Source organism: Wyeomyia smithii, chromosome 3 (assembly GCF_029784165.1).
Source record: "Wyeomyia smithii strain HCP4-BCI-WySm-NY-G18 chromosome 3, ASM2978416v1, whole genome shotgun sequence".
NCBI lineage: Eukaryota > Metazoa > Arthropoda > Insecta > Diptera > Culicidae > Wyeomyia > Wyeomyia smithii.
Window position 1 is genome coordinate 136,231,209 of NC_073696.1, and position 16,331 is coordinate 136,247,539.

At 41.4% G+C, this 16,331-nt stretch overlaps 1 protein-coding gene across 17 annotated transcripts in view; it reads right to left on the minus strand.

The window, feature by feature from the left end:
* Positions 1-16,331, minus strand: part of LOC129732246 (neuroligin-4, X-linked) — a 492,846-nt gene that overhangs the window by 154,514 nt on the left and 322,001 nt on the right. For all 17 annotated transcript variants that reach the window (XM_055692929.1, XM_055692928.1, XM_055692930.1 and 14 more), the window contains 2 exons: positions 14,590-14,785; positions 33-137 (listed from right to left, as the gene is read on the minus strand). In XM_055692929.1, the coding sequence (XP_055548904.1) occupies positions 33-137; positions 14,590-14,785 (301 nt within the window). The remainder of the gene's footprint in view (positions 1-32; positions 138-14,589; positions 14,786-16,331) is intronic.

A 16,331-nucleotide genomic window follows, 5' to 3' on the forward strand; every position in this document is an offset into this window, starting at 1 on the left:
TTCGTAAACATTGTAGACATGTGGTTGCTTACCTGGTAATCGCCGATCCGCTCGGCAATGATTTCAAACGCAGATTCACTGCATTTCGATTAATAATTACTGTTCCATCCACAAATGGTGCAAAGCCGGGAAGAAACCTAAAAAAATAGTATGAATAGTTATCGAAGAGTATTTTTGATTTTTCTATGTTAAGATGTAATTTATAGCACCAAAAAAATTTGTCACGTACTACGTAATTTTCGCAATGGTAAAAATGTTGAACGCATTATGTCTTGAAATGCTCATCCGTCACATAAAAGCGTAGGGTGTAAGAAACAAACTATGGCGGCGTTCTTTGGAAATATTGTTCAGATATTGTACAACTGCTGTTGTAACACGGTAGACAGAACAGACACTGTTTTTCAGTTGCTTCCTAGGCAGCTCAAAGTTGTAATTTATTAATTTAATATAGTTGAGGGCAGAGTAAGTATTTAAATTTAATCTTAAATTTTTACAGTGTTCCTCTAATAATTATAGGTTCCGGTCTACCGAAAATTACAACATCGGCAATCTATAGGTGTACAGGTGAGTATTATTTCTATTCAGGTTAACTAAAAGTAGATACAGTTACGTAATTGCCATGTTTACCCAAAATTGAAAATTCGGTGGGGCAGGTTGTTCAGCGTAACGTAATTTTAGCGGGAAAATCATATCGAACTTTATTTATTGTTACATAGGGGGCAAGGAGTAGAAGAGTAGAACTACATATGGTTAACAACAATATCGCACGCTAGCCTGGGGGATAATAGCGGTCTCGATCAACTAGTTATTAGTTGAGAGAATTCGTTATCGATATTGTTTTTGACACATTTTGCATGTGTAGGATAAGTACAAAAATACACCGTGCCCCAGTACTGAGTCGAGAAAATTTCTAGCTCGAAAAAATCCTCGACTTGATCGGGAATCGAACTCGATATCACAACCGTGTGAGAGAGCTAGCAGACCGACATCGCTAACCACAGAGCCACGGGGACCACATACATAAGGTTGTTTTGTTGCATTACTTGTATTGAATATGTTCGAATTTTTTGTGCAAAAGAGGAGTTGAAGTGCTTTCGAATTTTAGTTTGCACATACTACACTGAACAGGAATGAAACAAACGCCATACAACGCAAACAAGTTTCAACAGTGAAAGCGCATGCAGATTAAAATAACATTTTATTTTCAATTCCAGCGCAAAACGAGAAAATATTAAATCTTCAATATTTTGTTTGTTGTCCTTATAAGGACTTTTGTTGTTCGATTTCATATCGGATTTAATGTTGATCGCATCTGTGTGCTACCCTGACAGAGGAGATTAAGGCATTTTTCTGTAAACACGGCAGAAAGCTGCTTTTAGACTGAAAATTTGACGGCCCGTACTTAGAAAACCAGTATTCCAAAACGTTTGTGTGTTGTCAAAATACGGCAACTTTTCATTAGAGGAAGTGCCGGCTAATATACCTACTACTGATGTTGCTCGCTACTGCACAAAGGCAGCTTCTACTAGAGGAAGTGTCGCTGTTCCAGATAGCCAAAATATCGCTGCTGATACCATTACTGCTGCTGATGCTATCCGTTGCCACAGTTGCTGCTGCTAAGTAACTAAGTAAACATGGCTCTTGTATAGGCCAAATAGTACATTCCGAATTACTAGGTCAATAATTCTGTCGACCGTCCTTGGGAAAGCAATCATATAACGGCCAATCAGAAGTCGAATTTTTCGTTTTGACAAGGCTTGACAATTTTCAATAGTGCAATAGTTTGAATAATTAAATTACAATATTCTGCATTTGGGAAGAATCTCGTGTCAGAAGGCCCGGAGCTTTTGCCCTCTTTGCCTCCCCCCATTAATTCCGAGCCAGATAGTCTGCTTATCTTCTGCTAGTTGATGAATGGTACCCACGAAGTTTTTGCTATTTTACCTGTTTGGGGTGAGTTATTCTTATTTTTTCGACACGATGCAATGAAATAGACCTTCATCATTACTTCTTTATTAAAGAATTGTTTTTACGTGAAAATTACAATGAAAAATAAGGGAGAGACTGATTTGTGATTATTTAGGCCATCGAATAGCAAAATTATCGCATACCAGTCTCACTATTAACCGCTCTGTGTAGGAGTTGTTATATTTTTCTCTAGTATTTTGAATATTAGCACACGTTTATGACCGCAGGCAGCTTCTATATTGCATGGAGAATGACAAAGAAGTCCATCCATTACTTATTCCATTTTTAAGATCGTCTTTGAAAAAGCAAAATCTAAGGTTGTAGTCTTGGATATGCTGCTCGACAATTTCTTACCTTACATCTTCAGAGTTCCGCAACACGTGCTGAATAAAATTATTCCTTATTAGCCGTGCATTTAGCAGATTGAAAAGTGGTAGGTATTGAATAATCGTTTAAAGTGAGCAGATCACAAAAAATAACATTTTACAAAACGAAGCATTGCTCAAGACTACTATCCATCTGATAGACGAAACCAAGAAACCTTTCTGAAACGAACATTCAGAAAAAGTTGTAGTTTCAATGTTTACTCAAAATTAATTTTTGTGTGGAATTTATTTGAAAAAACCATGCATTCATTAATTTTATGATGACTTCTTTACAGTAAAAAGCTTGAAAACCACCATAAAACATTTGTTGCATAGATTAAAGAAAAAAATATGACCATACTTAGGAAAAATACTTGGTGGGACTGAAATGCGATTATTTTTAAGATGGGGCAATTTGACCTCACATTTATTTCTGACTTTTTCGAATAAAATATACTTTTTTGTATTCTTGATCGAAAGCAAGAAATACATGAAATTGGGTATTTAAGTCAATGACGATGAAAATCCATCAGTCCCACATGCGATTATAGGCAGTACAGTTCAAATAGCAGATCGGAGACGAGGGATAAAGTAACGTTGTCGAATTTCATTGTGCACTGTCTCGTGGTTTCCATAAAGAAATTCCCGATGGTTGTCATGTCATCTATAAGAAGAACCGTGATACGATGGTTCCTTGGAAGTATTGTCGAAAATCTACCTGAATTCGAAATAGACGACGCCTTGCTCATCGATAAATGGAACTAATTTGTTTATGCTAATATATTTCTCGAAAGTGTTACCAGTACGCAGGCCTGCAATTTCATCTGGATATGTTTGTGCTTGTACTTCACGAAGGATGGTGATCTCCGCCTCCTGAAGTACTTTGCTTTATAGAATCTCTGGCATCCGTTGACCTTTCTTAAATATTTTTACCGCCCGGTGTACGTAAGCTGCTCCTCGAATCATACGCGACCATTTTAAGAAACGTTGCGGATCAAAGAACTGTTTCACTATTTTCACGTTATGTGTGCTCACAGATTTTAAGTTTTATTTTATTTATTTATTCAGACCGCAGTTTTTATTCATTTCGTCAATCAGAAGTAGACAATATACAAAATTCTAATAGTCTAATACAATGTTTACTTTTTTTTTATTCAATGAGCGTTGCGATTGCGTATTGAGCTAAACAAGTGTTTAAGTTCATGCCGAGACGTTGTAAAGTCAATGGTTTCGCAGCATTGATTTTAAGTGGCCAGCATACGATTCAAGGATCTGAATTTTGCATAATTTGTGCGGTAATGATTGGTGGCAAACGTGCTTCGATTTAGAAGTTGTCTAATAGATGCGTAGAAATTTAACTTAGATAAAAGTGTAAGTGAATCAATACGCTGCGAAACGATGTCGTTTACAAATGATACTATTGCAAATTCGCGACGCTCTTTCATTGATTGTATGTTTATGAGCATGCAACGTGCTTTATATGATGGAAAAGGGAATGATGTCCAACCCAATTTACGAAGAGTATACAATAGAAATTGCTTTTGTACTGATTGAATTCTTTCTTCGTGTGAGATTGTATAGGGTGACCATACAATGCTGCAGTATTCCAGTATTGATCTTACATAGGCTTTATATAATGTTTTGATGGTATACGGATCCTGAAAATTGAAACAAAAGTGCTTTATAAAGCCTAGCATGTTATTAGCTTTGTGGATTATTGTGTTGTAATGGTCAATAAAGGTTAATTTGGAGTCTAAGACAACTCCTAAATCCCCAACTCTTTCACAATTTGCTACAGTTTGATTTCCTAATGATATTGTAATGTTTGGTGTTGTTCTTTTTCGACAGAATGATATTTGGTTGTTTATTTTTTTTAATTAAACTCTAGTAAGCTTTTTTTACACCATGCGTAGAATATGTATACAGTGCATTTTCGCTTTTATCAACAGTCGTTTTATCACTACTCGCCAAATTCACGCTCGATTTTCTCACGTTTTTTTTTAAGTAGAATACTTCTCTCAGGAAGTTCGGCTACATAGGGATGTGAAATGAAAATCTAAAACCGAAAAAAGTGAAAAATATGTCCAATTTCAAATGCTAATAAATCGGTTAGTATTCGATGAATTTCCTTCGTTCTTGCAGCAATAGATTGGAAAATTTTCTAAGATTCTTCCCAAAAGAAGACAATTGTAATTTTATTATTCACACTATTGTACTATTGAAAATAGTCAAGCCTTGTCAAAACGAAAAATTCGACCTTTTATTGGTCGTTATATGATTGCTTCCCAAGAACGGTCGACAGAATCATATACCTTGCAATTTAAAACATGCTATTTGGCCTATATAAGAGCCTGTTTCAGGCGAAGCCGCTCATAATAGTTCTAGACAGCGACAACAGCAGTCGTCCTTCCTTAGCAACTGCGCTAGCCCTGTGGTTGGTCACCACGTCTCAGGAGCAGCGCGGTTTTTCTCAGCGTGTGTCGCCAGACAGCCATTATTCTCCCCGTGTTGGGGCAGCATGAAGATTGCCATCAGGAAATCCAATTTTGGAAATCAAAATGCCTTTTTCAAGGCAAATAAACAAGTCATTGAAAGTTATAGATTTTTGTCAACGCAAGCAAGCATTCTGTGTTGCATCCTAGCAATTTAAATCTGTCGCACCCGTCGAATTCGATGGACCTAGGCAACGAAATAAGGACTACGATTGGAAAATTGGGACATGGAACTGCAAATCGCTCTGCTTTCCAGGATGCGACAGGATAATTTATGACGAGCTACATCCACGTAACTTCGAAGTCGTAGCGCTGCAGGAACTTCGTTGGACAGGACAGAAGGTATGGAAAAGCGGGCACCGGGCGGCTACTTTCTACCAGAGTTGAGGTACCACCAGCGAGCTGGGAACCGGCTTCATAGTACTGGGTAAGATGCGCCAACGCGTGATAGGGTGGCAGCCGATCAACGCAAGGATGTGCAAGTTGAGGATAAAGGGCCGGTTCTTCAACTACAGCATCATCAACGTGCACTGCCCACATGAAGGAAGACCCGACGACGAGAAGGAAGCGTTCTACGCGTAGCTGGAGCAGGTCTACGATAGCTGCCCACGACGGGACGTGAAGATCGTTATTGGGGACTTGAATGCTAAAGTAGGACGGGAGGCAATGTACAGAACGGTAATCGGACCAGATAGCCTGCATGCCGTGTCTAATGATAACGGCCATCGGTGCGTAAACTTTGCGGCCTCCCGTGGTATGGTAGTCCGAAGTACCTTCTTCCCCCGCAAAGATATCCACAAATCCACCTGGAGATCACCCGACCAACAGACAGAGAACCAAATCGACCACGTTCTAATCGACGGCAGGTTCTTCTCCGACATCATCAATGTTCGCACTTACCGCAGTGCGAATATAGATTCGGACCACTACCTAGTAGCTGTGTGCATGCGCTCAAAACTATCGACGGTGTATAACACCCGCCGAAGTCGAACGCCGCGACCAAATATTGAGCAACTGCGGGACGCCGAGGCTGCACAGGAATACGCGCAGCAGCTGGAGGCAGTGCTACCTACGGAAGAGCAGCTTGGCGCAGCTACCCTTGAAAATGGCTGGAAAAGCATCCGATCCGCCATAGGTAACACTGCAGTAGCGCTACTAGGTACAAGGGCCCCGAATCATATAAATGACTGGTTTGACGGCGAATGCAAACGGTTAGTCGAGGAGAAGAATGCAGCACGGGCGAGAATGCTGCAACACCGTACGAGAGCGAACGTGGAACGATACCGACAGGCACGGAACAGCCAAAACTCAGTCCTCCGAAGGAAGAAGCGCCAGCTCGAGGACCGAGATCGCGAAGAGCTGTACCAAGCTAACGACACTCGGAAGCTCTACGAGAAGCTGAACAGCTCCCGCAAAGGCTATGTGCCGCAAGCCAATATGTGCAGGAGCTTGGACGGCAACCTCCTAACAGACGAGTGTGAGGTGATCGAAAGGTGGAGGCAGCACTTCGACGAGCATCTAAACGGCGATGCAGTAGAGCGCGAGGACGGTATGGCAATTGATCTTGGTGCACGAGCAGAAGACATCAGAATTCCAGCCCCCGATCTTCTGGAGGTGGAGGAGGAGATTGGTCGGCTGAAAAACAATAAAGTTGCTGGAGTGGACCAACTTCCCAGCGAGCTATTGAAATACGGTGGAGAAACACTGGCTAGAGCCGTGCACTGGGTCATTTTCAAGGTTTGGGAGGAAGAACGAGTACCGGAGGAGTGGATGGAGGGTATTGTGTGTCCCATCTACAAAAAGGGCGACAAACTGGAGTGCTGCAATTACCGGGCAATCACTCTGTTGAACGCCGCCTACAAGGTACTCTTCCAAATACTTTGCCGTCGACTATCACCATTTGCGAAGCAGTTCGTGGGGCACTACCAGGCGGGATTTATGGCTGCCCGCGCCACCATGGATCAGATATTCGCGGTTCGGCAGGTTATGCAGAAATGCCGCGAATATAACGTGCCCACACATCATTTGTTCATCGATTTCAAATCGGCGTACGACACAATCGATCGGGACAAGCTATGGCAAATCACGCGGTTGGTCAAAGCGACGATGGATCGAGTGATGTGTGTAGTTCGAGTTTCGGGGGCACTCTCGAGCCCCTTCGAAACCCGAAGAGGTCTAAGGCAAGGTGATGGTCTCTCGTGCCTACTGTTTAACATTGCCCTGGACGGTGTCATTAGAAGAGCGGGGATTAACACGAGTGGCACGATATTCCAAAAGTCGGCTCAACTGTTTGGTTTCGCCGACGATATTGACATTGTGGCTCGGACCTTTGTGAAGATGGGACTAAAGGCTGAAGCCAAACGGATTGGACTGATCATCAATGCATCGAAGACGAAGTACATGAAAGGAAGGGGTTCACGAGAGGATAGTGCTAACCTCCCACCTCGAGTTCAAATTGGTGGTGATGAAATCGAGGTGGTTGATGAGTTCGTGTATCTGGGGTCACTGGTAACTGCCGACAACGATACCAGCAGAGAAATTCAACGGCACATTATGGCAGGAAATCGTGCATACTTTGGTCTCCGGAGGACGCTCCGATCGCGTAGAATTCGTCGCCGCACCAAGTTAACCATCTACAAGACGCTGATCAGACCGGTAGTCCTCTACGGGCATGAGACATGGACTATGCTTGTGGAGGACCAACGCGCCCTTGCGGTCTTCGAGCGGAAGGTGTTGCGTACCATCTTCGAAGGACTGCAGATGGAAAACGGAGTGTGGAGAAGGCGAATGAACCACGAACTGCAGGAGCTGCTTGGGGAGCCATCTATCGTTCACACCGCTAAGATAGGCAGGTTGCGGTGGGCTGGGCATGTTGTAAGGATGTCAGACGACAGCCCGTTAAAGATGGTTCTTGAAACCAATCCGTCAGGGACGAGACGGAGAGGTGCACAGCGGGCAATGTGGATCGATCAGGTGGAAGACGACCTGCGGACCCTACGCAGACTGCAGAGCTGGCGAGCTGCAGCCATGGACCGAGTGGAATGGAGACGACTCTTACGTACAGCAAAGGCCACACCACGGCTTGGGACTGTTTGGTAAGGTAAGTACCCGTCGAATTTACTAAATGTAAAATAGCTTCCACAGTGCATGTTGTCCGTGTATCTTAATTCCCCCAATGTTAGGGCAGCTCAAAAGTTGTAATCAGTAACCGATTTTGTACCGCAAAATGCTTTTTTCAAGGCAAATAAACAAATAATTGAAGGTTAATAATTTTCTGGCATCAACACAAGCAGACATTCTGTGCGGGGTGCAATCAAATTCTGTTGTAATTGTCTAATTTTTACTTTATTTAGTAAACCCCCCACTGTAGGGGCAGCGCAAAGGCTGCGATCAGCATAACCAACTTTGAATAACAAACTGCCCTGTTAGACCGCATTCACAAAAACAGTTAGTTCGACTATGCAGAGCTAATATGAAGTCGATTTAATCAATCAGCATAAACAGAATTTCGTCGTCTCCTAGCTGCCAAGTTACAACATGATGCAACACGCAACAGCGAGCAAACGAAATCGCTTGATGTTACAAGCCGCAATACGGTTAGGGGTAAAATCGTTGCGTGTGTGAGAGCACCATCAGTGTTTATTCGCTGGATACAAAAATCAAATGCGAATTGTGGAATAATTCGTCTGAAGAACATTATAAAATGGTAAAACTGAACAGAAAGGCGTGGCCTCTTTCGTAGCACCCTTCGGCTATAAAAGAGTGTTTCTGGGGAAACTAGCTACATTCCTTGAACGGAAGGTGAGCTGGATGGACCGTCAACAACGTGACAGCAGTAACAGCAGATATCAGCACACAGCAGTAACAGAGGATAGCAGCGGGTTGCGCCTGTGGCTGCCTTCAAATTAAACAAATCACTTGCCCTGTGGTTGGTCACCACGCCTCAGGCCTCTGCCAGGCTGAACGCCAACGCAAGCGATCCGGCGAGATTTTTACCGTACATCAGCCGGCACTTCCTCTAATGGAAAAGTTGGATCATTTTGTTCAGAAGAATATTACTGTCGGTAATGTTACAGAGATGCGATTGCATTATATCCGATATGGAATTAAACAATTGTTCTTTTAAGGGCAAATAAAACACTTAATTTGAAGAGTAAATAGCTTTGGGAACCAGTAGCAGTATGGTAACAGCCTCAGTGGTAGGTGCAGCCGGTACTTTTCCCTAAGGCCGATGTTATAGGAAGTAAATGGAAGCGGCACGGCGAAACAGTTCGGGTGTGCTTAGTTAGACGCGCGTCATTTTTCGTTGTTGATATTATTCCCCACATGAAACGACGCGCTTTCGTACGATAGCGGTGGTATTAGCGGTAGATGCAGTTGCCAACACTTACTTCAGTAAAGCCGTGTCTAATTTTCAATGTGAAAACACCTTTCTATTGTGTTTGCCGTGCGCATTAGGCTTCTGCCAGTCTAAACGTGAAAAGCGGCGCGAGCCGATTCGCCCGGCCGTAGGTTAATGTACAGCCGTATGTAGAGCTGTGTAAAAGTATTCTACTTCAACCTTGCGGTCGTGGCTTTGCGCACAACCCTCCTGTGATTTTTCGTTTTTATCACGCTTTTCAAAAAAAAAACTTCGAATCAAGAATAATGTACTTCCAGTTGCAGAAAATGTATTCGTAACATCATTTTTTTTTATGCCTTATGTCCTTGCATGTGTTTAGTTTTATAAACTCAATTTATTTGATCAATTTTCTGAGGCAACCAAGTGTTATATCTGTTACAAATAATTTGTGTCATAATTTTGAGAAAAATGAACCGTGAAATTCGTATTTCGTTGACTTTGAAGCAAAATTACATATTATTCGAGCAGTTGAGAGAAAAGATCTGTTAACTACTTAAAAATCCCTACAGTTTGGTCCTCATAGAGCGTGAGTTTAAAAATTGTAGAATCTAGCGGTTCCACAATTTCACATAAACAAGCATTAGGCTCTGCTAGCTATGCTAAAGAATGAGCAGTACAAATCATACTGATATTGCATGTATAAAAGCCATGAGAAAGTCCGCGAAAATTAAATTGAGAAAAATATCAAAACCTAACCTTTTCTTGTTTATTCATTTGTATTTTGAACTTATATTCCATTCAATTATGCATATGCATCATTTTACTCAAAATATCATAAATTTCAATTGAATCCAGCACACAAAAATCAAATTTTATCATTTCGCTAAATTCACGGTTTCGTCAAATTCACGGTAAAATTATTTTTGACCGTGATAAAATCGAAAAAGCACTGTATTTCATTCTGGAATGCATTGATGTCTTCTTCATTTCTTATTTCCAAAAAGAGCTTCATATCGTCGGCATAAATTAACACTTAGTTTTTTGAGAATAAAGGAAATGTCGTTAACGTACAAGATGAAAAGAAGAGGTCCTAAATGAGAGCTTTGGGGGACACCAGAAGTGACTAGAATCGGATTTGAATTTTGTCCGTTAACCCGTTGATTCCAAGCTGGAGCAGCTTGCTTCAAACCGCAAAGTCTTCGTTAAATCGACGAACAGCATTTAGATCCGTGTTAGCGTATCCTAGAGGTTGCTTCATATAAATCTCCTCCTGAAGCTTGTCGTACAGGTAGGCTGTTGACTTGTCAGAAAAAGAACGGTAGTATTTTGCTTTACTACAAAGGCAAACACTTGATCATAATCAGTTACAAACTTCTTGGAAAATCACTGCGCTACCAGCCTGGCCTCGAATCCCTCAACTTTTTCTAACTCGTCTACCTTTGTGAGTCCATTTGCACCCTATTGCCTTTCGATCGATGAGAAGTTGGGTTAGCTAACACGTTTCGTTTTCACGAAGAAATGCTACAGGGGATAGTCAAAATAAGTAGGATAAGCAAAATTTTAATGAAATTTGAATTGCTGTAGCTTTGCCAAATGTTATTCGATTTTTATAATTCGAACACCATTGAACTGGAAAACTTTTGAAGTTTAATTTTCTGACCTCAGATCTGGCCTAGGTCATCGGATGTAGGAAACATTCTTGAGTTCGGTAATGGGTTGCCTGATAAAAATGCTTATTTGCATCATTGGCATAGATGACAAAATCATTTCTGAAGCGAATGGTTCGTCAAGATCTGGAATCGGCCATGAAGGATTCTATCTCTGTCTTACAGTGGAATTGTAGAAGTATTTTACCAAAGATTGATTCATTTAAGGTTTTGATAAATAAAAACAAATGCGATGCGTTTTCCCTTTGCGAAACTTGGCTTACTTCGAATATCGATCTTAACTTCCATGATTTTAATATTAGTCGCCTTGATCGAGACACCCCATATGGAGGAGTACTTCTAGGGATTAAGAAGTGCTATTCCTTCTATCGTATTGACCTCCCCTCGATTCCGGGCATTGAAGTTGTCGCATGTCAAATGACAATACAAAGTAAAGAGCTTTGTATTGCCTCAATATATATTCCCCCCAGAGCACAGGTTGGGCAACGGCTGCTCTTTGATTTAATAGAACTTCTCCCCTCGCCATGTTTGATTTTGGGAGACTTTAACTCTCATGGCGTGGCTTGGGGTTCCCGGCGTGACGATCAAAGAACCGCCTCCCACTCCGTGGTGGGACAAAGAGTGCTCCGATGTCTACACGCAAAGATCTGACGCGTATCTGACCTTCCGGGATACAGACAGTGCCGACGACTTTAAACGTTATTCGGAGCTTGATACCAAGTTTAAAAGCTTGGCTAAAGCAAAGAAACGCGGATATTGGCGTCGGTTCGTAAACGAGACGTCGAGGGAGACCTCAATGAGCACTCTTTGGAACACAGCCCGAAGAATGCGGAATCGCGTAACGGTCAACGAAAGCGAGGAGTCTTCAAGTAGGTGGATATTTGATTTTGCCAGGAGAGTATGTCCGGACTCTGTTCCTGAGCAAAACATTTGTTCGCGATGCGTCTCCGGGCCACGACGCGATAGAATTACCTTTCACGATGGCAGAATTTTCAGTTGCCCTCCTGTCCTGTAACAATAACGCGCCTGGGTTAGATAGAATCAAAGTCAACTTGTTGAAGAATTTGCCCGGCAATGCCAAGAGGCGCTTGTTGAACTTGTTCAATAAGTTCCTGGAGCAAAACATTGTACCGCAGGATTGGAGGCAAGTGAAGGTGATCGCCATCCAAAAACCAGGAAAACCAGCTTCTGATCACAACTCTTATAGGCCGATTGCAATGCTATCCTGTATCCGAAAATTGATGGAAAAAATGATACTCCGTCGCTTAGACCATTGGGTCGAATCAAATGGTCTGCTATCAGATACTTAGTTTGGCTTCCGCCGTGCCAAAAGGACGAATGATTGTCTTGCGTTGCTTTCAACAGATATTCAGCTGGCGTATGCTCGCAAAGAACAAATGGCGTCTGCGTTCTTGGACATTAAGGGGGCTTTTGATTCCGTTTCTATTGAAATTCTTTAGGGTAAACTTCACCGACAAGGATTTTCTTCAATTTTAAACAATTTTTTGCACAATTTGTTGTCCGAAAAGCACATGCATTTTACGCATGGCGTTTTGGCAACTTTTCGAATTAGCTACATGGGTCTTCCCCAGGGCTCATGTTTAAGCCCCCTTCTTTACAATTTTTATGTAAATGACATCGACGAATGTCTGGCAAATTCATGCACGATAAGACAACTTGCAGACGACAGCGTGGTCTCTGTTACAGGAGCCAAAGCTGCCGATTTGCAAGGACCATTGCAAGATACTTTGAACAATTTGTCTGCTTGGGCTCTACAGCTAGGTATCGAATTCTCTCCGGAGAAGACTGAGATAGTAGTTTTTCCTAGGAAGCATGAACCTGCTCAGCTCCAATCACAATTAATGGGTAAAACGATTTCTCAGGTTTTGGTGCATAAGTATCTTGGTGTCTGGTTTGACTCTAAGGGCACCTGGGGTTGCCATGTTAGGTATCTGATGAAGAAAAGTCAGCAAAGAGTAAATTTTCTTCGTACAATAACCGGATCATGGTGGGGAGCCCACCCAGGAGACCTTATAAGGCTTTACCAAACAACGATATTGTCTGTAATTGAGTACGGGTGTTTCTGCTTCCGCTCCGCAGCAAACACACATTTAATCAAACTGGAGCGAATACAATATCGTTGTTTGCGTATCGCCTTAGGTTGCATGCAATCGATGCAACCTTTGAAAACTCGCTTCTGGAGCCTGTCTTCTCGTATTCTCATCAAATGTGAGGTCTTGAACCGTCCTGTGATTGAAAATTTTGAAAGGTTAATCGAACTCAATTCTCAAACCCGTTTTATGACATTGTATTTTAATCAAATGTCCCAGAATATTAACCCTACTTCGAATATTCCAAAGCGTGTCAACTTATCAAATACTTCTGATTCTACTGTGTTTTTCGATACATCCATGATAGAAGAAACTCGTGGAATCCCGAATCATTTACGCGAGCAGCAGATCCCCAAAATTTTTTCCAATAAATATCGAAACATCAACTGCAACAATATGTTCTACACTGACGGATCACTTCTTGATGGGTCCACTATGGGTCGGTATTTTCAATAACAATTTAACCGTCTCCCATAAGCTCGATAATCCTGCTTCTGTTTACGTCGCAGAATTAGCTGCAATTCAGTACACCCTAGGGATTATCGAAAAAATGCTCACGGACAGTCATCTTTACGGACAGTCTCAGTTCCATTGAGGCTCTCCGATCGATGAAAGATGTTAAGCACTCTCCGTATTTCCTGGGGAAAATACGGGAACATCTGAGAGCTTTATCCGAAAAATCGTTTCAGATTACCTTAGCGTGGGTCCCTTCTCACTGCTCGGTGCAACAAACGGTGACATTTATGAAAGACCAGTTGCCTATAATGAATTTTTTGCACTTGTACGTCAGAATGCGATCATCAGTTGGCAAAATTCTTGGACCAGAGGGGAACTGGGAAGGTGGTTACATTCCATTATACCCAAGGTATCGACGAATCCGTGGTTCAAGGGGTTGGATGTAGGTCGAGGTTTCATTTGCGTGATGTCTCGGTTTATGTCCAATCACTATAGATTTGATGCGCATCTCCGTCGTATTGGGCTCGGGGAGAGTGGTATCTGTGCCTGTGGTGAAGGTTATCACGACATAGAGCACGTTGTTTGGTCATGATCTAAATTAATAGCTTCCCTCCGGGCCGAGGGTAGAGGGCCAGCTGTTCCTGTTCGTGATGTCTTGGCAAGTCGTGACCTACCCTACATGTCCCTTATATACATTTTCCTGAAATCCATCCATGCCCCAGTCTAGTCCCATTCCTCTCCACCCACATTCAACAAAACGGCAAGAACCCTTCATAGACCTCGATTTTGGAATCAGCAACTGAACCCCACACGAATCCACCAGGACCTGAGAACCCGAGGCCTTCCGTGCCCAGCGGCACACACCATATAGCCACTGGAACACCAGCGAACAACAACAACGAACCATAACCCGCAACTAAACCCCGCCCAATACCACCAGGACCCGAGGATTACTGCATATCCATGACAATTCGACGATCATCAGACGACCATTTAACTACAAAACACTGATTGAAAATACATGCTAGTTTTAAGATAGACTTAATTTCAGCTCGTAGTCGGCAGCGAGGATAAAAAATTTGCTTTAAGATTTTAAGTCATCAGATATAATTGGCGCCGTTAAACATTAAATTGTATTTGTGCCGTGTCAAATAAACGATTTATGAAGAAAAAATAAACATTTCGTACCTTGGATTATTAGGATAAATATGCAGCAGCTCTTTTACAGGTTTGGTACGCAGACAAGGAGCCAAATCCTCTGTTGTTATATCTAAGTGACATGCAGTCTGCTCAGCAACAATCCTTTTCACAGCAATTGGATCTTTTTGTATTGCCCATGGTGATAAGGCTGATCCACTCAATAGTATGACGCGATCGATTATATCTGAAAACAATCATAAACTTAATTATAATAAATGCTATTCTACATTGATGGCATTGGGAATCTCAACTGAATTCTAAGGACCGATTACGATAGTACGATAATTGGAAGAGCAAAAATAAATTCAGTATCTTTGTTTACTCCCAGCCCACATTGTATTAATTGTGGATATTTCATCTGATTGGTAAAGTAATGTACATATAAATTACAATTTACATTCAGTTGGCGTAGAGTGGATATTGTCAGTCTAATCGATCTTGTACGACAAGTTACTGAACTAACTCGGCTCATTCGACCCGAACGTGGTAACTGACAGAAGTAAAACTAGAACCTATCTTCCTATATTCATCGCCACAAAAAAAAAAACGATCATTTCAAATTGTCTGCCAAATAACAATTGTTGCGCGACAACACCGTCTGGAGCGCTGCCATACAATCTCGTACAGCTTGGTTGTTCCTCCTAGTTTGACACATTTGACAATTTGGCACGCTAGAGCTTCGTGGAAATGCACGAAGCAGCGCAAACACGGCAGCAGATGGTGCAAGTGTTATTTTTCTATAAACTATTGTTATCATCTAAACGACGTTTCTATTGGAAATTCAAAACATGGAAATTTATTCAGAAGTTCCTGGCGAGTTGTAGAGCAACATGTCAAAAGGGTCTATCTACTTTCATCGATTTTCTTGATTGACTTTTCATTTGTTTAATAGTTCAGCTTACTATACCCAACGTGGTTTTTATTTAAAAAGCTAGATTAGATTCTCTGCTATCAAATGGTGTAAAGGACATATCATGAAACGTGTTTAATAAGCCGTGGCGGTTGAAAGAAACCGATCGATCAAAAAATTTATCAAAGCAGATAGATCCTTTTGACATGTTCCTCTACAGTTATTGCCGAGGTTTTCAAGAAGTTATATACAGTAGAGACCGGAATACTTTCGCTTGTTGAATGAGATACCGATTTTTGCCAAAAAATTTGTTTTGCCCAATTTTTCTTTATGTTCATTACGATTGGAAATCCAAATGATGATGAAGCACTTTCAAATTAAGATTTACATTATCTGACAATAAAGTAAAATTCTAAACAACTTAAACTGAACATTAACAAAACAAATATTTGATTAGGATTTCTTCGGCCAACTCCAGACCAGCCGTAAATATTGCAATTGATGGTGAGACGATTGATCGCGTAAATGAGTTGAAATACGTATCCTGGAATGTTCATTGATGACAACTTACAACATTGATGACAACTTAACTTTCATGTCTCACATTGACAATGTCATCAGAAAAATGGTTAAAAATACGGTCTGTACCATTTAAAAATGAATTGACTGTTATAAGTAAAATTTTATTGTATAAGTCTATCATTTCTCCATATATAGACTTTTGCGCATCCATTTTATTCATTGCAAACAATACACAATTATTGAGATTACAGCGTTTACAAAATAAAGTACAGTCAGTTTTTTTTACGCGGGGGATACGTACCTCGTAAAAAACCGCGTAAAAAACCGTGTTAATTCGAAAATGCGCGTAAAAAAACCG